The sequence below is a fragment of the Mesocricetus auratus genome, unplaced genomic scaffold (assembly GCF_017639785.1).
Source record: "Mesocricetus auratus isolate SY011 unplaced genomic scaffold, BCM_Maur_2.0 Super-Scaffold_6730, whole genome shotgun sequence".
In the NCBI taxonomy this organism is placed as follows: domain Eukaryota; kingdom Metazoa; phylum Chordata; class Mammalia; order Rodentia; family Cricetidae; genus Mesocricetus; species Mesocricetus auratus.
The window spans coordinates 63,384,033-63,409,354 of NW_024429184.1; the positions used below are offsets into that span (position 1 = coordinate 63,384,033).

General features: G+C 42.7%; 1 protein-coding gene across 2 annotated transcripts in view; it reads left to right on the forward strand.

Annotated features, from left to right (window-relative positions):
* Window positions 1-20,915, forward strand: part of Slco5a1 (solute carrier organic anion transporter family member 5A1) — a 152,438-nt gene extending 131,523 nt beyond the window's left edge. For both annotated transcript variants that reach the window (XM_005066758.4, XM_040741432.1), the window contains 4 exons: window positions 6,401-6,560; window positions 8,491-8,732; window positions 10,719-10,783; window positions 15,177-20,915. In XM_005066758.4, coding sequence (XP_005066815.1) covers window positions 6,401-6,560; window positions 8,491-8,732; window positions 10,719-10,783; window positions 15,177-15,637 — 928 coding nt within the window. In that variant the 3' untranslated portion in view covers window positions 15,638-20,915. The remainder of the gene's footprint in view (window positions 1-6,400; window positions 6,561-8,490; window positions 8,733-10,718; window positions 10,784-15,176) is intronic.
* Window positions 20,916-25,322: the final 4,407 nt, after the last annotated feature.

Sequence of the window (25,322 nt, forward strand, 5' to 3'; positions counted from 1 at the left end):
AATTATAGAAACTATGAGGTGCCTGTTACATATGGAAGGTCTAGTGGCCTTCAGATCTTGAGGTAGGGCTGATAAGATACAAGTGCTGGTGTGCGTGCTCTATTGAGCCTAACTGTGTTCATACATACCCACCTGTAATGATCTGGTGGTAGAGATCTGCTTTTAATTTATGTTACATAACAGTCTGTTTTGTTACTATGTACCACTTTATATAAACATTGTCCCTTACACATTGCCAGTGTGGTTATTTTTATTTTATTTACATTTACTTTGTTGACTCTCTAGGACTGGTTTTCCTAAGGACAGTCTTGGTGATTTCAGGGCAGATCATTATGTCTCACATAGTTTTCTAGCATTTAAAGTTAGAAACATTGCTAGATTATCTTGGTGGCCTCTTCTGTTTTTCTAGCTCATGCTAGCAGTTTGGAGCATCCCATTGTAAAATGTTTGATAGTGAGGTCCTGTGCTTCACTCGAAGTTAACTTACATTGGCTCACTGGGCACAAAGATCATGTGTCTATAACCTCAGTTCTTGGGAGATGGAGACAGGAGGAGAAGGAGTTCAAGGTCATCCTTGGCTATGTGGTGAGTTCGAGGTCTGGGCTTCATGAGACACAATCTCAAAACCAATCTCACCTACACTCATGAGTTAATTGGAGCATCTCCTTTAGAAGGCTGCTTTACCTGGAATCTTTTCAGTTTTGAAAGATGGTACCCTAGTCCCTTTGTGTCAATAAGTGCAATGAACCTTAATTAGTCCCTATGCATCTTCTGTTGCCATCAAGGCTTCACTCCTAACAAATGAGGGATTTCTCAATGCTTTGAGATTAGCCCTAGCACTGTTTTGAGAATTCAGGGTGGCATATGGCTATACCATGCTGAACGTGCTCAGTTGGCACCCTTGAATGAGAGTAACAGTCTATATTCTCTCTCTCTCTCTCTCTCTCTCTCTCTCTCTCTCTCTCTCTCTCTCTCTCTCTCTCTCTCAGGTTCTTTTGGTATATATTATGGCTTCCAATTTAGCATTTTAAAATGGAATTCCTAAATGTTTGAGCAAATGGGTCTCTGTGTCTCTCTGTTTCTTGCATCTTTTTCTTGGGTTTTTCACCTTCTGTTTGTTTGTTTTGTCCTGAAAAACCTCGGCATCAAAGCGCCGGGAACTGAACCGAACCCTCTGCCCAAGAACCGGGGCCAGACCACTGGCTGCAAATGCAAGAGGTGATTTATTGAGTACACAGGTGCCTGTGGATGCTACTGCAACTCGGGTGCAGAGCATACCGGGCTTTCAGGGAGTACAATATTTATAGAGTTTCAATGGTTACATAAGTAACAGGCATTTCATTGGCTCATCTTGGGGGCAGGGGTAGTTCCCACGGACTAAGTTTCCTGGTATTACTTTATGAAAGACCCAGGCATACTTCAGCAATTATTATCCTGGTCCCATGACTACTATGGTGATCATAGACACAACTGGGGGCAAGGGTAGTTGTCAAGGACTACGTGTCCTGGTATTGTCATATGAAAGTTCCCAGCACGCTTCAGTAATTATTATCTGGGTCCCATGATTGCTATAGTGATCAGACACAATTGGGGGCCAGGGTAATTGCCAAGGACTAGGTTTTCTAGTATTGTCATATGAAAGTTCCCAGCACGCTTCAGCAATTATTATCAGGGTCCCATGACTGCTATAGTGATCACAGACATCCTGTTTTGAGGGTGAGACACCTAGTCTGGGTTTCTTTCATTAGGCAACGGCCTGGCCTTGCTTTTCTTTTCCTGGGGGTCCTGGGTAGGGGTCTTTCATTCCCCCCTTGTTCTTGTGCATAGATAGAATCTTTTACCTATTGTCCAGCCCTCTCTACTTAAGGTTTACTTATGGTTCCATCTGTTTGAGGGCATGGTATTGTTGAGTTAGGACTAAGGCTTGAATTATTGTTTGTGAATGTAGGGCCCAAAGGTTGGGAGGCCCATAAGAGTAGAGACTAGTGTAGCGAACCAGGGGGATTTGTTAAACCAACCCTCATACCAGTATTGTTGGGATTTAAATTTTTTTCTGGCGAACAGTGAGCCTCTCCTTGAGTTTATCCAGAGTTTTGGTTACTACCCCAGTCTTGTCTGCATAAAAACAACATTCCTCTTTGAGAGTGGCACATATGGCTCCCCCTCTTATTATATTGTTCCCTATGTAAGGGAATTTTTTTTCTTTTGACTTTGCATCTCAACCAGGGGAAAGAGGGCGATGTATTCCTTTCCATGCTACTTCTTGCTGACTTTGGGACGAAGTTAGGGGACCCAAGAAGGCTGAAATGCAAGTCAAAAGCAAAAAGGGAATTTAGGCAATGGGGTTTCTATCCAGGAGCAGCTGATTGGCAGACTGTGTTGAAGAGACAGGGGGTGTCCACATCAGCTGAACTGGTTCACATCCACAGCAAGTCTAGGGCTCCGCAGTCTTTAGGAGCAGGCTGTGGTCAGCAACTGATGTTCAGATGTGTTTGCCAGAAGTGGAAACCTGTTTAAGACATGTTTAAAACTGGGAACAGAAGTTAAAACTTATGTATTTAATTGGAACTCTTTAGACCCATAGTATTAGTGATCAGGAAGGTCAGGAATCCCATGACCAGGAGAGAAAATCTCATTCTCAGGAACAGACAGGTGGGATAACTGGCTGTACTTATCTGGAGTCCTCTTTGACCTGTGAGAAGTAGATCCAAGCTGTATGACTTTTGATCCTCTGAAGCCTATATAAATTTTTGTTATACAAAAGGACATAAAGGTTATAGGTACATTAGCATTATCAATTGGTACTGAAATCTACATTGTAGAAAAAGCAGATATCTGGGTATCTGTATTTTGTCCTAGCAGAAACTACAGATTTGGGCTAGTAGTGTACATTTGTCTTCTGTCCAGGGAGCCAAGTATGAATTGGACAGAGGTATCTATGGCATGATGAAAAGCCCTTTATGTTTATACTTAGATGACAACCAAAATAAACTTGAAAACCTTGAGCTTATGACTGAACAAGTATTTACATCCTTTGATCCTTATTGAGACATATTAAGGCTTGATTTTTACATAAATAAAATGATCTACCAAGCTGACTATAGTCTTGTGGATTTGACTGCCTAATGTCAAGCTGACAACAATTAATACTTTTAGAGATCTGAGAAGGATAATTTTTATACAGTCTTCGAATCTATTAAAAAGTGCCAGGTACCAGTTCATATACAGCCATACCCAAGTCTCCTCTATTAGCACTGGAGGCACAAGTATCAGGAACAGCATCAATCTCTACCAGGCCTGTAAGGTGAGTTTTCTTTCTCTCTGTGGAAGAGGGACATGGAAAAGACTGACCTTGTTTTGTCTCGGCAAAAGGGGTGCAATCAATTTTCCAGTGTCCAGCAGCTTTGTCCACATTCTGGGCCAGGTCCTGGAAGCAGCAGGTGTCACCTTTGGGCATCTTGCTCACTGGTTAGAGTTAACACAATCCAGGTGTAGGGACCAGGGTGCCTCGTAATCTTCTTTGGAGACTTCGGGTCACTGTTAGGATCTGGCAGTCTGTCTGATATTATAAACTTTTAAATTAACATTTTAAATGCCATGTTCTTCAGGTCTCTGAAGTATTAGAGGCTTGTCTGCCTTAAGCTTAACTGTTAAAAGTATAAACTTTATTAACCTTTATAAAACTATAACTATATATTGTTAGGTCTAGCTTTAAACATTTTAACAGTATAAATATCTTATAACCTTATAAATTGAAAACATTTTTAAAACTTCTGAAATCCCTTAATGTTTTTATTTAGGCCTTTAAAACCATTATTATCTGGGTGACTGTTAAATTATAAAACTTAGTATTCCTGTGTATAAAAGCATTAACATTTTAAATCTGAATAAAAACTTGTTGATAGGATGGTACCTCATAACTTCCATGTGGTCACCTTTAGTTAAGATGGTGGATCAGGTATCTCTTTTAACTTTAGTAAAATGGCTACCAGCCAGCCATGTGGCCAGCGTGGCATGTGACTGAATGTAAAACGGTGGCGACCTGCACCACTTTTGTTTTAGCTCTATGCTTGCAATAAAACTTAGATTATGACAGAAAATACAGATAGAACTTTTTAACAAAACAAGCATACATAATTTTTGAGAGATTAATTTTTAAAATTTAGCATTTGTAGAAATGAAACATCATAGTAAACAGTTTACATTTTTTTCTCTTGTAGTTATAACTTTAAAGCCATTTAGTTTCTGTGGAAAGACCGGATCTGGCCAAATGGCTTACCTGCTCCAGCCCTGTGTGTTTGAGCAGGGAGTCACCCAGAGATGTTGACTTAAGGCAATTCCTCTTGAGTGGACATTCTCAGTTACAGACATTTGTTTACCTTTTTAAAATTTTGCTTTTTAAGACAGATTGGAAAAGCTTCTTGTCATGGCTTGTAAACAGTTCTTGAAGTCTTGGTGAGGCGAATCTATACTGTCCTGCATACTTTGCATATCTACAGTTAACATGGCGTTGGACTTCTAAAGCATCCCCCCATCATTTACAGAATGTGCTTATTGGCTTGAAGTCTCATCTGCAGCGCCACTGACATTTGGGACTACGTAGTCCTTTTTTGTGGAAGGTGGAAGCTATCTGGAACATTGTATTAATTTGGAGGTATCCTTGTATGACACTAACAGATGTCCATAGCACCCCTTAGTTAGGACAACAAAAACTATTTCCCACCATTGCCAAATGTCCCCTGGATGGGAGAACAAAACTGTCCCTGTTGAGAACCACTCATTTAGAGTTATTTTGGGGTGTATTCAAATATTAAAATATCTTGAAGCTAAGAGTTTATAATGACTATGTCTTGAGCTAAATTTCTTCTGTGGCGTGACAAGGGAGGACAAAATTTATTTGACTTTTGCTTTGTTAGCAAGCTTTCTTAATACAAATGTAGTATTAGTTTGAAATTGGTTCTTCATCCAATTTGAATTATCAAAGTGTGAGAAGCCATGAATAAAGAGTATATATGCTAAGTTTGTGGAGCAATGCGTGTGTTGGGGTGGGCTGTACTACCGGATAAGTTGTACTAACATAGTCACTGAAGATAAGTCCTGATACAAAACAGACATTCCCAAATATTTGTTGAATGGAATGACCATCGATAAAGAGTCAGATGCATGAAACATCTGCTCTTGCTGACCTTTTTAGTGGGAACAGTATTTTATCAGTACTGAACAGAAAGATGACAAAGAGTCAAGAAATGCTGTCTTGGTTTTGAACTTTTTAGAGTCAATCTCATTCTTCTGTGTGCCCTGCCCCAGAACCTGCCTAGCCCTTTTCACAACCTGTCCCCATTTTTGTTCCTTTTCATGCCATATTTCTCCTTTTAGCTTTATAGTTTGAATGAATTTTCCTTGAGTGGATTTTTCTTGAGCTTCCATATTACATCATTTCTTTGAATCTGGCACTGTGATACCATTGGGGAACATGCCCACCATGTTTGACTGTGAATTGCATCTGGGTATTTCTAGCCATTTCTGCTTACTCTTTTTTCTTTGATTATTTCTGTCAAACTAGTGACAGGGTTCCTAACCTTTGCAAATAACTTCCCTTTGGTTTTCTAGTATTATTGTATTCCACTGATAAATTATTCTAGAACAATTCAAGTCTTCGATGAACAGAACCCACACTGGTAACTTTGACTGGTGGATGGATTTCATGTCTAAAGATTCAGTAATGAAATGTATTTTCTCCATTTTGTAGTTCAAAACTCGATTTTTGAGATGAAAGATATGGGAATTAACCTAATTGTTTCATTATGTAATGTATATGTGTGCTAAAATATCACATATACCCCACAGATTTCTATAAGTATTGTATATAAATAAAAATAAGCTAAGGTGGGGTATGTGGCTCAGTGCTAGAGTTCAGGCTTTGTGTTCCTGAATTGGTGGATTAATCCCAAGCAGGTCCCAAAATAAAATCAGATGAAATAAATCATAACTTGTTAAGACTTCATACTTGTTAAGACACAGAATGAAGTGTTTTCCAATGAGGAGTTCTATGAGGGTCCAAGTCACTAGACTCAGTCTATTGAATCAAAGTGTACGGTGAGATAGAGGCAGGATAGATACTTTGATGTTAAATCAGTTTAATCCATTCTATGAAAGCAGAAACATTTTCTTTACATTTTGTTGTAAGTTTAAAGAAATAACTATAGAGGGTGACTACTTCATGGTACCAAAAGTTTGATTAATGGAGTATTGTCTCTAAAGTAAATCCACTTGCTATTAAAAATGATCTTTTTAGTTTCATTCTCGACCTTGCATGAGTTTCTCTCTCTCTCTCTCTCTCTCTCTCTCTCTCTCTCTCTCTCTCTCTCTCTCTCTCTCTCTCTCTCTCTCTCTCTCTCAGGCCTTCTCTGACCATGCCTCATAGGAATCTGACAGGGAGCTGCAATGTTAATTGTGGTTGTAAAATACACGAATATGAGCCAGTCTGTGGATCAGATGGAATCACATACTTCAACCCATGCCTGGCTGGCTGTGTTAATAGCGGCAATCTGAGCACAGGGGTGAGTATACTCCACAACTCTCTCTTGTATTGTTAGCCAACACCCTGAGGCAAGGATGCACCAATGATGACTTATTCATGAGGCTCCAAATAGCACCTCTGAAAAACACATCAAGAGAGGCAAATTGTGCAGGGCTATCACTATTGTCAGGGCTGCTGGGAGAATCCGGGTAGATAGAGGACCAGAAGGTCCTCACTAGCTGCCTCCTACTTGATGTCTGTGCCAACTCAGTGAAACTTGATAAGGCTGGGCTTCCCATTTGTTCCTCTGGCAGGGTCTTTGTAATGGATTTGAAGGTCAAGGTGACTAGAGTCAGGGCTGAAAAAAGATGAGAGACTGTGGAGGCTGGTCCTCTAACTGGTGTCTGTGAAGATGGGTGATGGCCATTTTTCATAAGACTCTCCCTCAGTTCACTCACCCCATCCCCTCCCCGCCCCTTAACTCAGAGTAAAGATATTTCTGTCAGCTGAAGAATAGTCTATTTTGAGAAGTCTCTTCCCTGTGAATTATAAATAGGCTTTAATACTGTGGGAGAAGGTTTTCATATTCTACTCTATTCTTTACTGAGCCTAGTTTGGCTGTTGGCAAGGGAACAGATTGGAGGCGATTACCTTAATTTAAAGGCTAAAATGCATTTGCCTGTTCTGTGCAGGTTCTAGAGACTATATCATTGACCTAGAGTTTAGAGATTCTACTTTTGTTTTTTGAGTTTGAAACCGGAGGTTAGGTTGGAAATTACTATTACATAGTTGGTGAGCTCTGGAGTGTGACCCTATTGAGCTCATGAGATTGTTTCTTAGCAGTGATCCATGCAGTGCTGTATGGCAGTGAGTGAGACCTCCTGGGCACACTGTTTTTTATTATAAAGACTGCATGTCCTTCCTGCTTAAATGGCCAACCCCCCACCAATCTGTTCTTATCCCTGTTTTGAGCAGTCACCATGAGAACTAGTTCAGCTTATTTTCATTCAGTAAAAAGTAAGATGTCAGGCAAAGAGATAATTGACCATATTGCTATTTGTTAGCTAGTTTGGATACTGAATGTTTGGAAGACCAGTTCTGGGGAGTTACTGGAGAAGATTTAGTCTCCTTTGCTCCTCTGTCTTCAGTGCCCTCTAATGGCATGTCACACTTCAGTAGGGATTCATAGATACGTGCTGTGAAAAATGAACAAATGATGTTGGGCATAGCATGGTTTTTAGACAGCAGGAGTCTGCCTGAGTCCAGAACACTGGGACAAGGCTACTGGAGTGATGAGTACTCCAGTCATACACATGGAGGTCACCAGCATGTTGAAGGGATTGAGAGGGAATTTAAACTGGAATAGCCAAAGGGAAGTTCATCATCATTGGTACTGTGACTAGGCCATACCACTCTGTATGTTTGATACCATCACTCTTGGGCTAGGAGTTTTACATATGTTTATTTTAGGACTCACTGTGAGCTCAAACTTGTGCTGGGCTTCTCTAAAGTTCCACAGCAATCAAAGTCGTGTATATTTATGACCTCAAATGAGCACATGGTATATCAGTGTCACAGAATTGAGTGTTTAAAGCTTCTTGGGGAAGTTTAGGTTCAGACAGGCTCTGATGTTATTAAGGTGAACTTTGACCCTTTATTGCTGTTAAGAAAACAAAGTGTTTGCCAGGCAGTGGTGGCACATGCCTTTAATCCCAGCACTAGGGAGACAGAGGCAGTCGGATCTCTGTGAGTTCGAGACCAGCCTGGTCTACAAAGCTAGTTTCAGGACAACCTCCAAAATCTCGAAAACCAAAAGAAAAAAAAAGAAAGAGAAAGAAAAGAAAGTGTTTTGTGTGCAATATTGCGCATTTAAAGTCCTGTAGTTCTTTTTTAGCATTTTTATTTCGTCAACATTCAAACTCCAGGTTATATTTTTGATTGGCAGGCAATTTATCTTTTTTGCTACTCAGGTTCGGAATTATACAGAGTGTGCCTGCGTCCAAAGCCGACAAGTGATCACCCCGCCCACAGTGGGGCAGCGCAGCCAGCTCCGCGTGGTCATTGTGAAAACCTATCTCAACGAGAACGGCTATGCCGTATCTGGGAAGTGCAAACGCACCTGCAATACCCTCATCCCCTTCTTGGTCTTCCTTTTCATAGTTACCTTCATCACAGCCTGTGCCCAGCCGTCAGCCATCATAGTGACACTCAGGTAAGAATAGCGCCCAACAAGTGCTGAGGGGAGCATATTGCAGAGGACCGAAGCTAAGCAAACTGGGGGACAGTGAGAGTAGCGTGCAGAATGGCTCCCCACATTTCCTGCTGGCCTTAAGGGAGAGCTTCTACATCAGAGAGAAAAAGATGACCGAAGCATTGCCTATTCTAGAATTTCCTTTTTTCACCTGGGCTCCTTCCTGTTATCTATCAATCTTTCTTCCCAGTGCTTTTAGTGTCTGAAGTCTTTGTGCTATGAGGTTAGACATCATGAATTGAAAGCCATCTCTATGTTAGCTCCAAGAAGCCAGACCCTCGAGGAAGGTGGAAATAGTTTGGCAAAGTGGCTAGATCGTGAATATTGCAGAGGTATTGTCTCCAGCCTCATGGAGAGTTAATACTACACCTCTGGGATCAATGAGGAATTATGCTGGGTTTGCATTTGAAAATGCTGAGTTCATTAATTTTGCTATTGTATGAAGTCCTGGAGCTGAATCAAGGACAGGATAGACTTGGACATGTGAGCCTCCAGTTGGTCAGGCTGCGCTTTTATTGCTGCATTGCAGATCCTGGTTGTTTTTTTTTTTTTTTTTTCCTCCTAGGAGAGGACATGGAAGCTACTTTCGTTCTGTTGTGTTCAGATATATTCATTATTCCTTGAGTTAAAGGCTGAGGTGGGCAGAGTAGGAGAGGGTACTGTGGTAAAGCCTGGAGAGCGAGCACCCTGTGGGTTAGAGGGGAGCAGGGATGTGCTGTATTGAAAACATGAGGAAGGGAGTCAGTCCTTGTTCTTCTTTCTGGTTTTTCCTGGGTCACAATGCCAGGTACCTGGCCAAAAGAACTGTGTTCACTGCAAGTGGGTAGCCTGTATCCCCACCTCACACACACACTCTGGCTTCTTTCTCATTGATGCTGAGATAGACATTTCCTGAATAGAAGAAAGCAGGGCATGGAAGGCCTACTGTTTATTCACTGTCAGTAGATGTTGATGGAGTAGCCATGATTGCAGAGCAGGCGAATCGCTAGGAGAATAGAGAATATGAGGGAAAGACAGCAACAGCTCTGGGCATGGAAAGATTTCCCATCCCACTCCCAGAGCCTCTGTGGATGAGATAAAAAGCATGAAGTACTTCATCATCTAGAAAGGGTGTGGTCCATTAATAAATTCACTTACTCTTTTTCCACTGTAATTCTATAAGTAGCATTAAGTAGACTGTATAAGGCCACCTCACTTATGAGTCGGCTTCTAACACCACATCTCTGAAGAGAGGTCTTTTAGTCTCTGCTAATTGCAAAATCAATAAGTTCCAACCTTCCTACCACATGGGAATTACTTAGAACATCAACTTTAGGGAGAGAATGTGCCTTGAATAGACTTAGGTCTCTGGCTTTTCATTTATGTGTGTGTGCATGCAAGTATGTCTGTCATTTCTGTTTTTACTTTGTCTTAGTTAGGGTTTCTATTGAGGAAAAACCAGAACCAAAATTTGTAATTCTTAATTCCCTCCTTTTAGATAATTCCAGCTTGTATCAAGTTGACATAAAATTAGCCAGGACATACATTTTTTTCCTCTATCTTAGAGGAATTATGAGAATGGTTTTCATTGGATACATCTTCAATTCTGAAACATCCTGACAGACAGAGAAAGAGAATAAGAGACTGCAATGATTAGGCTAAATATTTACATGTTTTTCATAGGAGAAGGGATTGGGGGGCTCATTTAGAGGAGCCCCCATTTCTTCAGCCAAGAGTTTTGCCCTTCCTCCATAATTCATACAGAAAAGGAATTAATCAGTCTCTGGAGACATGTCTAGCCTGTGTTTCACCCAGGGAGTCTAGGGTGGTGATTGTTAGTACATTCTAGTGGATTAAATATTTTGGGAAAGTATCTTAGTGTACGGCTCTGACTAAGGCAGGCTGATTTTACTGGCATCCTCTTGGAGCCACTGTTTTAAAACATCATTTCCTTGTCCTTTCCTCTAGGTCCGTGGAAGACGAGGAAAGGCCCTTTGCATTGGGGATGCAGTTTGTTTTGTTGCGAACACTTGGTATGTTCCTGGATTTCCCCCGTGTGCCCTTCATTTCCTTCTGCAGCAGGCAAATGCTGTGGCCCTTTAAAAATGCAGGCTGAGCCACTCAGGGCTGTGGCAGGTAGAACTTGACAGGTTTGTGGTGGAGAGAGCGGTTTCACTTCCTCAGTTTTCCATTAGAACTAAAAGTTGACAAGGTCATTGGACAAGACAATAGAAAGTAGATTTAAGGTTAGTTTCTTTTTCACTCTGAATATACAAACTTGTACAAAAATTCCCCCGGAGTTTTATACACAAAGGAATATGAGATCAAGACATTTGCAATGGCCTTGCTATCCTGGCTCTTTGGTCTCTTGCTGCCTTCTGACACGGATGTGAGAGAAACGAGTGTAAATTACTAGTGACACTTTTCATGTCTCACTGCCTTAGGGTGATTGAAGTGTACACCTATAGAGTTTTCGATGAAACAATCTTAAGGCCACAAAAGTACAGAGAGACTTCCCACACCAGCAAGGACAGCCCTGTGCATCAGTGTGAACAGAGCACGAGGTTAACGCATCACTCCTTGAAGTCTCAGGGCCCTGAAGTGGGAAATGGACCTGGAAACTGCCCACTGCTTCATCATTGTGACAGCCCCTCAGCTGACTTCCTCAAGCTTAGTTCTCTTAAGTGGCAGTCTGTCATTTTCTTCAGCTGGTGTTCCCCTCGCTAATCAGAACCATTGTCCATGGGACAAGGGAAAAAATTGGTTTGTTTTTAACTCTCATTTCAGTTTCGAAGGGTAAAATATCTTGAAATGGCACCTTCCTCCCTTTTGAAGCACCCACACTCCCTAGAATTGCTTGCAGTGAGTCAGGGTGGTGGCCTGAAGGCCCCAGCTGAGTACAGTAACCTCCAGCAGGAAGAAGTCCCTGGTGTGGTTTGTTGTTTGTGCCTATGAGACTTCGTTACTGGTAAAGAGGACGCTGGAAAAGAGGACTCAGACACAACTGCACACAGTTGAGAATTATGTCTTGTGCTTTCTACTGTTGTTGTTTAGGGTTCGCATTTATTTATTCATTTTTGACCCGGTCTTGCTGTGCATATAGCCCTAGCTGGCCTGGGATTTCCTAGGTGTACACCTCATGCTTATAGTGATTTCTTTTCTGCTCTTCTTCTCAAATGTTGAGATTACAGTTGGGTACCACATGCCTGGTTTAAAGAAGATGTTTTCAAAGACATGAATTTGTCAATCAAAGTGATGAGTGAGTTAAAAAAAAAAGAGGAAAAAAATCTTTATGTTGGCTCTGATCCTCTCTGAAGGGAGCTGGGTTATTTGACATGAATTTGGGGTAGAGGACAGCCACCTGCGTAATCATTAATAATCCAGGAAAGAACAACATCTGACGCCTGGTACTCAACTCAGTTTTGTCTTCATTTATATTGAGTGTGCAGAAGTGTAGTTAAGCTAACTACCTGAATTTGACTTTTCCCAAATTTCAAAACAAAAGGCTTCTTAATCCTTTAAGAAAGATATCATTTAATCTTACCAGTAGGCTTTATTTTAAAGATTGATTTTTATTGTTTTTAACTATGTGCATTTATGTGTGTCTGTGTGTAGGTCTGTGCATGGGAGTACAGATGCCACAGGAGGCCAGAGGTGTTGGATGCCATGGAATTGGAGTGAGGGTGGTTGTAAGCTGCCTATGTGGGTACTGGGAACCTAACTCATAACTCTGGAAAATCAGTTGGCTCTCTTAGCTGCTGAGCAATGAGTCCCTGCAGCCCCTAGACCTCATTTTCAATAAGCAGAAATTACTTTAAAATGTCACATTCACAGACTCATGAGCTTTCTATCTTCCTTCCTTCCTTCCTTCCTTCCTTCCATCCTCCTCTCTCTCTCTCTCTCTCTCTCTCTCTCTCTCTCTCTCTCTCTCTCTCTCTCTCTCTCTCTCTTTCTTTTTGATAGAGGATTTCTTTGTGTAGCCCTGGCTATCCTGGAACTCACTCTGTAGGCCAGATTGGCCTCAAAATCACAGAGATCTGCCAGTCTCTGCCTCCTGCCCCCGCCATGTCCTTTTCCATTTCATCCATCTTTCTTGTCTTCCCTCCTTCTTCACCTGCTTCAACCTATCCAGGCCTTACCCCTGTGCACTGAGCAGTCATGGACTGTAACATAAGTTTTTGGATGCAATCCCAGAAAGGAGTAGGCTCTGTACATAGAACTGTATGGGGTGACAAATGGCAGAGGCTTTAAGCAAATGTTCTTCAATAGTTGATGACACTGAGGTACATGCAAGACACAATGGCAGCAGAGTGCTGTCCATATGATCCAGGGGTTCAAAGGCAGATGAGTGAATTAGAGGTGGGGGCACAGTTTTGGCAAAGGGTGTGGTGGAATTCTATCTAGTTAAGCTTGAGTTCTTGAGGGATTAAAAGAGGAGCCTGTCACACACAACTCAGACATCAGAGCTTCTACTCCTCCTGGATTTTTAGAAGCTTCAAAGATGTAGGCAGAGGCTATCTCCACACACCAAACACCTTTGTGAAGTTACCATTGGTAGTGGGTCTTGTCAGCTTCAGCGGGTCTGAGTGGATGTGCAGCCCTATGCTGTATCCTTTAGTGGCCTGCCAAGCTTGCTGCATCAGAGAGCCCCAGTCGGGAGAGGTGGGGTTCTTCACTAAGCTAGAGAAAAACATTCAGGATGAGTCAGTAGGAAGTTCAGTCAAGTTTACTTATCAGACACTCCATGATACTTGAGCATGGCCCATGCTGGTGGCAGGTGCTTAGGACAGAGACTTAGGACATGTGGTGCTGGGCTTCATGGGACAGTGTAGCAATCTAGTGTCTTACCACTAGCCATATACCCAATTTTGGTGGCCTCTGAACTTACTGTGTTTAAAGAGCTTCTAAAAAACTTAAAAAATGTTTTTATTTTTTCAGTAAATGAGATCAGAGGGTAGCGTTTGAAGTGCATTGGATGGGATTGTAGGCTATTAAGACAAAACCATAGGTCACAGGGTTGAATACCCCCATTAGACAGGCTCACCACGGAGTTAAGATATATTTTCACTATAAGCAAGGTCATGATATTATCTGTGACAGTCTCAAATAAACAAACAAAAATAGGTGTACAGCTGAGAAAGGTCCTTAACTAACATGTAGGCCTTTTGCATGCTTTTTTCTTTTGCTATTTTAACATTCTTTTTTGAAATACCTCCATATAATATTGTCTTTATGTAGACAATCTTTACAGTTTATTTTGTTAATTGTGCTGAACTTGTGTGTGTGTGTGTGTGTATGTGTGTGTGTGTGTGTGTGCTGTGGTGGTGAGTGTGTGTGTATGTGAGTGTGTGTGGTGAGTGTGTGTGTGTGTGTGGTGAGTGTGTGTGTGAGAGAGAGAGAGAGAGAGAGTGTGTGTGTGTGTGTGTGTGTGTGTGTGTACTGTTGGTGGTGTGGGACTTGTGTTGAGACCAGAGGCTGACATTCAGACATCTTCCCCAATTGTTTTTCTACTTTATTATTTACTTATATATTGTTACAGGGTCAAACTACATATTCCTGGCTGACCTAGAACTTACTGTGTAGCCCAGACTGGTTTTGAGCTCACAGACATCCTCCTGCCTCTGCCTCTGGAGTGCTTCGATTAAAGATCTGCCCCACCACATGTAGCTCTATCTTCTTTTTTGAGACAAGGTCTCCCTGAACCTGAGCTAGTTGACTATTTTGACTGGACTGGCTGGCCAAGGAACCCCCGGGGGTCTGCCTGTCTCTTCCTTCCAGCTCTGAGGTGACAGACACTTGCTGCCATGACAAGCTTTTCTTTTCTCTTTTCTGTTTAATGTGGGTTCTAGAGATCTGAATTCTTGTCCTCACACATACACAGCAAGGACTTTACCCACTGAGCCAACTCCCCGGCCCTTTGTGCTGAAATTCTTGACTCTAAGCTTCAAGAGACTCAGCCCAGCCTCCAGGGTGAAAGGCCTCTTTCCTTTCCCATGTTCCTTTAGCACCTCCTGTCTTTCTATCCTGCTCCAACCTGACTTATGGGGAACAAGACGAGTTTTCAGTTTGTAAGGATTTTGTGTTGGTATTTTTGATGATAGACAGTTCTTTCAACTCTACTGAAGTTTCATTGTCAAAATTCTATCAAAAGCATCCAGTGGAAGGACTTGGTAACCATACAAAGCAGTAGTTATTTTTATCAACCTAAAAAACAATAAGACAGTCTGAGGTGTAAAGTGGAAAATGCTACGTCTTTGGTGTTTATTTTCATAAGTAAATTGCAATTAGATGAAAACGTCATTAAGAAAATTCAATTAAACAAAAATCATTCTCTTGGCATTTGACAAACCTTGCTAATTACGAATCTGTTTTCTCTCATGCAGTGTAACTATATCTTTCTGTTTCTCTTTCTCCCCATGACTGCAGCATACATTCCTACTCCAATTTACTTTGGAGCCGTGATTGACACCACCTGTATGCTCTGGCAGCAGGAATGTGGAGTGCAGGGGTCTTGCTGGGAGTACAATGTGACATCATTTCGTTTTGTCTACTTCGGTTTGGCGGCTGGCCTCAAATTTGTTGGCTTTATTTTCATTTTCCTGGCCTGGTACTCTATCAAATACAAAGAGGATGAATTGCAGAGGCGGAGGTGCAGAGAATTCCCGCTGAGCACTGTGAGTGAGCTAGTGGGCCAGCCCAACAAAGCTGAGAAATACGCCCGGACTACATCATGCCCAGCCTTCAGCACCCAGGGGGACTTCCATGAAGAAACTGGTCTGCAAAAGGGATTCCCAGGCACCACACAGACTTATCCTGGGCCTTTCTCAGAAGCAATAAGTTCCTCTGCAGACCCCGGGCTGGACGAGAACCCCAGTGCTGCTCTGTGACGTCCCTGCTGAAGCCTGGAAAGGGAAGACATGTGTTGTTGGTTGAGTTGAATATGGCGAGTTGAGAAACACCTGTGCCTTCTATATTCTTTTTTTAAACCTCCACAGATACAATCCTCAAACCAACAAAACGCACTATACACAGCCACTATTGATTGAGGGCTGGATACCTCAACAAGACTGAAAGCCTTCCCCCTCTTTTGTCCAGGGAGGAGCTTAGATACATCTGTTATCACTTCTGCTGTGTTCATTTAATGCTCATGCACTGTTTGGTAGAAGCCTGAGGTCCATGGTTAACCATGGGAAAGGCTATGACCACGCATATCATTAGCATACACTTCAGAGAAAGGTGAGCTTGGCCATGACTTTGCATGCTCAAGTCAGAGTTTTTAGATTTGAACACCTACTGTGAGTTCTGCTCCAAAGCACAACTGAATTTGCCTCAACTATGCAATTGGATCGGAACAATGGAAGTGTGGTATGCCCCTTTGGCTTTCAGAGAATAAAGCAGATATGTTTTTGATAATAGGAAGCTGAATGTTTCCCTAAAGCACTGGTAATAGCATTTTAAGCCATAGCAGACATATCAATCAGGTAGAAAAATTTCAAATGCTTCAAAGAACTGTATACACAATGTAATGAATGATCACAGAATTTCCTGAGATATAGTTTTCTCTTAGTCTGTTTACTCCATCATAAGGTAGATCAAGAGGCTGCTGAATCATACATCTGGTAGCTTGAATATTTAAACTACAGTATTCTTTCATAAGGGGCTTTAAAACTAGTGTGCTAAACAATATGGCTAGAAACTGTAATTTGAAATGTTTAACAAGGAAGAACATGATGGCTTTATCATCTGAGAAAATGGCTGTCAAAATTCAACTCTGAAGAACCCACTGAAAGTAGCTAAGAGTTACTACTACTTTGACATGAAAGTAGTTGATTAAAAATTTCCCAGGGTTAGATTGAATCCCTACTGGGGATTTATTTCACTTATACCCTCAACATACTGGCAAATCTCTACTGATTTTTTCTGAATAGAAAATGGCCGTGGTTGCTTCAGAAAGTGAATAATTCAGTCAGGAAGACTGTACCTGGGATATAACAATCACTGTAGAGGAGATGGGAGATTTGTCAGCTGAACACAAAATAAGATCCTACATTCAGTAATGAGTTAGGATGGTATAGCAAATGAGTCTACCGTACTGAGTCCTACTTTCTCAGAGCTGGCATCATTTCACAGTGCCCCTGTACTCATATCCTTCCTGCAGGGATTCTGAGACTGGCTATTTCCCTTCCTAAAGGCACCTTGGGTTCATCGACAGTCATTCATGGACTGCACTATCACTTGTCTTAGGCACTACTCAGGGTGCTTCCTGTATGGATCTTAAGATGGAGGCCTCTTGACAGTGTTTATGCATTGATGGATGGTGACTCATGGGATCTGACTGCAGGGGACCAAAAGACGAAATGTGTCATAAAATTGAGACCTCTCTGTCAAGCAACTTGTGTCATGTAAAGTGAACTTGGGAAATGTTTTCTCATCTGGAAGAGAGAGGCTGGCAGACTGGCTATGATTTGGACTTTTGTACCTGCATTCTTGGCAGGCCACACAAGCAGAGTTGTGAGAATGTTCCTAGGTATAGGATTGAGTTCCTGTCCATGCAGGAAGGCCACTAGTCAAGTGGTTTTCTGGAGACCCGGGATTCGTGGAGGAGGCCTTCACTATTAGACTGAATAGTGTCTATAAGAAACAAGAGATTTTGTCCAGTGTGACAAACATGAAAGATTTTCATAAAAATAGTACAGATTAGTCCAGGATGTACTCTCGGGACTCCGTGTCCCTCTTTGCCATCTGTAGATGATCTTAAACCTTTAGAAGGGATAGGTTTCCTTTGGTGCCGATACTAAGATATGTAGGTTTGGAAAGGTCATGCTTTTTTGATTTTTCTGTGATAAAGATTTTAAGAGGCTTCTGCTGGAATTGGTCCCGGTTTGGTATTAAGATGGCTGGATTCATCAGGGGTAATTAGAAAGGCCCTGATCCCTTTCTCTTCCTTGAATTATGTTCAGCAACTGCTGCCTGGGCACCAGCTATGTGTTGATACTAATTACTGCTCTATGGAGTCCTTTGGGATGCTAAGTCCAGAGCTCAAAGACATTGACCTGGGATGTGCACTACCATTTGCGAATAGAACTTCCTGATAACTATAATAGCTGTTGGTGAATGTGGAGTAAGTAGGGAAGGTCATGAAGTTCTGGGTTATGTACCAATTAAGGATTGCGCCCCACATGCTTTGGGCTCTTGGTCGCATCCTCAGATGATTACATAGCCAGTAAGTTGACTCTTGTAGTTGTACATATAGAAGAGGTCTTCTAGTAACCTGGTTGTGTTACTTGTAGTCACAGCTCCTAACAGAGATTTTAATTGCTGCTTTCTGAGCATGGGCTTTGAATTACTTGTTTTGACAAGAGGACTCCTTGTTCTTCCTTCAGCTCTATCAAATAATGTGTTGTTTGGCTTTAATATGCAAATGCCATATTAAGCTCATTGATTTAGGAACTCCCAAGGGCTGAGGGAGGAGGGTGTTGGAGAACCTATTTTGATTTTCTTCCTTCATGTGATGTCTTGTTCCTTGGAGGTGGAGTTAATGTTTAAAAAAAGAGTCAAAAGTCACTGGGCATGCTGTGGGGGATGGGGAGAAAGGGAAGTGAGGAGACAGATTAGCATTTGGTGTGGTGACTATCTGCAGAATAGTTTCCCATCATGCACCATCCATTTCGTTTCTCTCTTTAAGAACATGCAAACACATTCTTCAGCAGTGCTGGACTGAGCTCATTTCTCCCTTGAACAGCAGGCCTGCCTTCTCTGGCGTGGATTTTTGTACCTTTGTTAGTTTTTTATAGATTTGAACCCGAGACTCAAAAGTTGAAGCCAGTCTTTTAGGATGGTGCCGAGTGTCTAAACTGTTCACTTACAATACTTAATACAGTTCATGGTAAACAAAGGCAAAAAGCCCACTGTAAAGTAAGCTAGCACGTGTCACTTTTTGATGTAGTATTGTTTTTGAAGAATAGAGACAGTCTTCAAAATAGAGACATTTCCTTGTATAAACAGAAAAAAAAAAGCATAGCACATACCTGTGGGAGCATCCACACTCAGTGTTTAACTAGATTTTTCAAGGTAAATTTCATTTATGTAGCCAAATATGATATTAAAACCATCTGTTGTAACTTACCTCAATGTTTATTTATAGGTTGTGTTTAATTTAGGACACGTCCACTTTGGGTATTAATTAGGATCTTAGCAGAATTTCCTGAAATGAATTTTTATGAAAAAAATGATTAGTTCTGATTGATTGTATCTGAGCTTTGGGGGTTATTTATGTTTTTCTCCTGTCAGTAGATTAGCATTTTTGTTTGTAGACAACAATGAGTTTTCAGATTCTTAATGAAGACTTTTAAAAGAACATAGAAAATATATACCAAGCCACCGACCCCATCTGTTACCTCAAGTGGCTGTGACAGTAAACTGTATCCTTGCACTCAGGGAAGCCAGCACCCGCAGAAGTTTCTAGAGTAGGGCTCCCAAGAAATCCTACGTTTCACCAACCATTCAAAGTTTCTTGTTTGGTCCACAATTCTAGCTCACAGTCTTTAGTGAACTTTCAGGCAGGAAGTGTCTTTTTCTGTGTTTGAGGCTGCTTTGTAGAAAGAACCCCATGTGCACCAAGGAACAGTAACACAGTGTGGAGGGGACCCAAAGGCCTTGTGGTAACTCTCCCGTGAGCCCTGGAGCAAGGCAAGCCCTTGCGTATTGCGTGCATGCGTGCGTGAGTGCGTGCGTGTGTGCGTGTGTGCGTGTGTGTGTGTGTGTGTGTGTGTGTGTGTGTGTGTGTGTGTGTGTGTGTGTGGTCAGAGGCGCAGAACGTGAAGGTAACCATTGCTGCATAGGTACATGCTGAGTGTTCTAAGTAGCAGATACTGTAACTCCTAGAATAGCCTGGAAGCCAGCCTTGCTAATTCTGGTCTCCAGACTTGTGAGTAATCTTCTCATGCCGGTGTTTTCTCTTCCAGGGGGGGAGGGGGCTGGCAGGAGAGGCTAGGTGCACTTTCTCATGTGGCTCCTTGCTCATCTCATCTTTACTGGTGGCTGTAGTCTACTGTGCTGCCAGAAGCAAAGATGCTGCTGCCAGCTTTGTCTGTCCCAGACTTCCTGCTGCATTGCAACCAGATTTGTGTTTGTTGGAAGAGGTTTAATTTAAGCCCTTCGTTTTTACTCAGCCTTAAGGAGGGTCAAGGTGACCAGAAGCTCACCTTATTGCTGTTGGCTTCGGCAACATTAAAAATAAAATGCCTTGGTGCTAAAGTATTAGAGATGCATGTTCCTCTCTGAATTCAGTGTTTCAAGGAAAAGGGATTGCATGTGCTTTGTGTTTGGAAACCTGGGGATTTTCCCAGAGAACGAGACACCCCCCCGGCTCTCATTCCCATCGTCACCAACTCTTCACTGCGAAAATGAGAAGTGTATGGGAGCATCCTTTCCTACAGAAAAGTCAGTGCTCTGGATATTTAGCTTAGCAAGAATAAACAGATGTTAAAAGTAATTTCAGAGAGATAAAAACCTATTTAGATAATCTTCTATCTTCTCCAGGAAGCTTCCAGCCCTGTGAGCTGTTTTTGTTTTTGTTTTTGCATTGGGCTTCGATGCTATCATCTTTTACTGGTAGTCTACTATACATGTCAAAAGAGAAGAAGCAAATGTTGTTGAAAACTGAGGTAATGGTAAGGGTGTATTAAAGGAAACTAAAGGGTAAGACTCGACAGTGGGCATTTTTCTTAAAATATATACCTCTACCCCAAATCCAAATGTTAATCTAGGAGCATGAAGCCCAAGTCAGCCTATAACTTTGTATGTAAGAAAATGTGAAGCTGTGTCAAATGTGTTAGGATATCTTCGCAGTATAGTGTCTGTCTGTCTGTCATCTGTCCGTCTGTCTGTACCTGTCTATCCGTCTGTGTGTTTCTTTGTAGAGGCATGTTTGTGATGAAAGACTGCTTAGAGTTATTATGTAGAGTCTGATACATTGTGGTTTTTAGAACAAATATTTATTTGGAGACCTGTTATGGTAATGTAAAGGGGTGTATGACTTACTTCTTTATGTTTAATGAAATTGTCAAAGGACAAATAAACCTGGGTTTACAATATCACGAATACTTGATCATTGAAAATGAAGGGGAAAAAGCTGAAAAAAAAATAAAGTGTGTTGGATTGAAATTGGTTTGTCTCTCGATTTCTTGTTGCTTGAAGTGAAGCAATGACACCTGCGTGAGCCACAAATGAGCCCTGACCTGATTACTGAGTGTGTCTGGCATCAGAACATTCCATGTAGACACTACTACAGCTGTGTTTAAAGAGCCCAGTGTCCCAGTTTCCATGGACTTCCTACGGGAACAATTTTACGTAGTTCATCGCTTACTCCAGTTCAAAACAGACTTTGAGGCTGCAGCGCTCCATCCTGGAATGTGACTAGACAGAGGACGCTTCCCCACTCCCGCCTGCAGCTTCGCACTCCTGCTTGTGCCCACTGCAAGTCCGGTTGGGGGCGTAGGGCAGAGGCCTCTTCTTGAAACGGCACCATGAGGAACTGGTAAGACTGCTCTTGGTTGCTGGGTTGAAGCAAGAAGAGTCCTAAGAATGGTTACTCTGGAAGGAACACACATCACTGGCTTGTGTCACTAGCCTGAGTCAGGCCCATGAGTTTGTCTAACTTCTTGGACCCCCGAGAAGAATATGAGAGCAAAGGCGGGCATTTTCTGGCTATTGTTGCCCCACAAGTTGGCTGTGCCAAGCGGTTCTCAACGATGCTGGGCTTGTCCTTTTACACATTAGGAAATTCAGGAAAAGCTTCGAGCACAGAAAGGAATGATTCCCAAACGTGAGACTATCAAACCCTTGACAACAAATTAGCTAGAACACCCCTCCCTCACCCTATCCCATCACTTCCAAAAGACAAGGCCACCTTTTATTCCAAAAATAGTCTGGAGCCAGTTTCTGGCACAGAATCTGTGCTCAGACTCCACCTGGATGGAACTTAAAAAATAACGCACATATGTGTTAAAATTCTTCGCATCCTGTGGTGTGACCAGATACTGGGCTGTAACCTGGAATTATAAGTGGGATAATCCCTGTTGCCCCTAAATTGCATTTTTGTCAGTATATTTTATCACCACAACAGAAATAAAATTAGAACAGAAACAAAGATTTGCTCATCCCCACGCAACCAACAGACTAGAGCTATGGGGCCCAGTACAATGTTTCAATATACATGTACAGGGGTTTAATGATCAAGCCAGAGTAATTGGTATGTCCATTGACTCAAACACTTACCATTTCCTTATGTTGGGGACATTCAAACTCACCTCTACCAGGTATTAGAAATACACGGCTTTGGTGTCCAATAGTAACCCCACCTAACGACAGAAAGTTAGAGGCTGTTCCTGACCCATTAAGCATCCCCTCTTCATCCCCCCCCTGCCTCACACCCCTCCCAGCCTCTGCCCTTCCCTATCTGATGCTCTCCTTTTACCAGATCAAAAAGTCCAGCTCCCACATATGAGTGGAAACATGCTAGTTGTCTCTCTCTGTCTGACACATGGTTACACTTAACATACTGTCCTCCAGGTCCAGCCAGATACCGATTTGGACGTCCCACCTGGCTGACAAGCATTTTCCAAATGCAGTGGCATCAGAAACTTCTGGGTGAGAGGCGGAAGGAGGTGAAAGAGACGGGGAAATAGCAGCATGAGTCAGGGCTGAAGCCCGTGGACACATTTAGCCCACAGCGGACTCTCTGGGAAGAAGGGCTTGTCCCGTTTGGCATTCTCCCCTCACATCTCAGGGCACACCGAATGAGTCAGAATGGTCCAAAGTGCACGCATGCCTGGGATATGAGTGAGTGCTGTTTAAAACGGCCATGGTATGTGCAGAGTAAGGCAATAGGATTTCTAGACAATTGCTTACATTTTCTGTAGCCTGGACAACATGTACATACACACACACACACACACACACACACACACACACACACACACACACGTCTGGCTTTAAAAATGAGCAGTAGGAAAAATTAAAGGGTTATAGACTTTGGTCACTTAGTTTCCTTTAACTCAGGATTTTGTTTCTTTTTCTTGTGGTAAAATTGTCAATGAACCAGAGATGGTATCCATGGCTTCAGCACATATGAGCTACAGAAATGCTTTTCATTGCACAAAGTCATAGAAAAGCAAGGAGATCACATCCCCTGCTCACCTTTGGTTTAAAACGCCAGCATTGATGCAGTTCCAATTTATCATACCAACGCAAAACAGTAGACAACTAGGATTGCACTTCGATCTACTGAAATGACTGAGAGCTTAGGCACCGAGGAAAGGGCAAATTTGCCGTGGGTCAAGATACGTTCTTGTCAAACGCTCATTCGTGAGAGCAAGCACAGCTACCTTAGAGATCCATTATAAATGGTCATTTTGCACTAACTGGCTCGAGGATATCTTTAGTTGTACTCGAGTTGCCCTCTAGTGTTCATTATGAAAAGCACATGCTCTGCTTCTATGCTCCTGACTTGAGAGGATGGTGGGTCCCACATGGAAGATCTGGGACCTTTGTTCTGCCGGAAAATACTAGAGTTGAACTGGTTCCACTCAATCCGTGAGCCTGCTTCCTCGGGCCTGTAGAGTGTGGTAGGGAGCTTCCGAGCCTGAGACTTGGGGACGTTTCTTGGTGAGAGAGCTAGGAAACCCAGCAGACGGCAATAGTTTTGGTCATAGCTCACGCTTACTGGCTGAAGAGCAAAGCATCTACCAGCTTGGAAGACCTCTGCATGCTGTCTTCTGTGTGTGATGTTTCTACCCCCCTAACAGCAACCCGAAGCGTCTGAATGTCAAAGGATATTCTCTCTATGTGTTTGTGCAGCTTCATAAATGCCATTAAGGCCCAAGACTGTGCTGCAAAGCCCTCAGCAACACAGTTCACAGAAAGGCTAGCTCACTACGTCGAGGAGCGACGTCACATTAGGGTGTTTCTTGACTGGATGGGTTGGGAGTTGGGAGAAGCAACGCTGTAACTCTTGTCAGCAGCTTTGTGGGTCACGGGGCGCAAAGACCCAGGGTGTAGGGACAAGGGACCAGCCAAAGAAACACACCCTTAGCAGAGCCAAAGAAACACACTTTGGCCCGGCAACCAGAACTAAAGAAATGTACCCTGATCATGAAGCCAGTGCCAAAAGAACACACTTTGTCCCTGGAATCAGAGTCAGTGAAAGAAATGCACCCTGGCCCTAAAACTGGAGCCAAAAGGCTAAAAAGGATCAGAGAAAGAAACACACTTTGGCTCTGAAACCAGAGCCAAATCTGACCCTAATCCTATGCAGAAAACTAACCAATCCTCGAGCAGAGCTCTAGCCAATGTGAGCTCATCACTAAAATCTGACCAATCCCCATCCTGAAAGCCCTATAATAAACCCTGTGTCTGTTCAGCTTGTGACTGTTCGCTACCCAGCTGTCCTCTGCCACTCTGGCAGAGGGCAGCCACTCCCCTGGATTCTTCCCTCCCAATAAACCCCTTGGATAAACTTTGGGTGAAGATCTTTTGTGGTGGTGCCGGAGCAGAGGCGACCCTGGGCAGAGCAGAGCTAGCAGGGCTGTAACAGTTTTGCCAGGGAAACCTTTCCTTGGCACTGCAGAGTGTGGAGTTGTTACACTCTGTCAGAGAAACCTCCTGCCTAGCAAAGCTGCTACACCACGTCCCCAGCTGGACGACCCTCTCCTGCTCGAGCAGAGCCGATACACTGGGAAAGCCTTTCCCTGAGGCAAGGCTGTAAGCTGTTAAATTTACTACAACCTGTGTTAGTCCTTGGCTCCGGAATTCCAGGATACCTTTCCATCTGAGTTGTGTAACACTTAGTATTCTGTGACTCCCGAGTGCCAGAATACCTGACCCATCCTGATTTGCCCGAAATGCCAAACATGGTGTAGCACATGAAGCTTTGTTTGGGGGGTGGGGTCTTTGTCACTCAAAGATATGTTGTCTTCTAAAATAATCTTTGGAAATACGAAACAAAATTCGACTCCATTTGGGAAATTGAATAGTGGACACACCCCAGCCCCTCCCACTCCCCCACTTTAGAGCAGCCTAAGGTATAGTCTAAAAGTGTAGTGGGTTTTCTTTGTTTACTCATTTATTTACTTATTTATTTTTACTCAGATGCCAACCCATGTTCAGCTGTGTTGAGGGCTAGCAAGGGAAGCGGCACCTGGGATGGGGCTTCCCAGGTCACAGACGCTCAGGGGAGAGCCCCGACATCTCCCCTGGCCTGTTTGGGAAAAGAAAGCACATATGCTGCATAGCTGCCATTGGTAAGCCAACGCCCTTGCTTATTTCTGCAAAGAGCTGGCTGTCTTGGAGAGGTTTATGAGACTTCCCCATGCTCACAGAAATCATAACGGGGAGAGATCAAAGTGAGTTTAGGTGGTGGGATTCCTCAGACTCACTGTGAGGTTGAGGATAACCTTGAACTTCTTCTCTTCCTGCCTCCACCTCCAAGTGCTTGGATTGCAGGTGTGCACTGCCATGCTGTTAGTGGAAACCAGAGATCCACCCCAGGGTTCGTGCTTTCTTGCCAAGCAT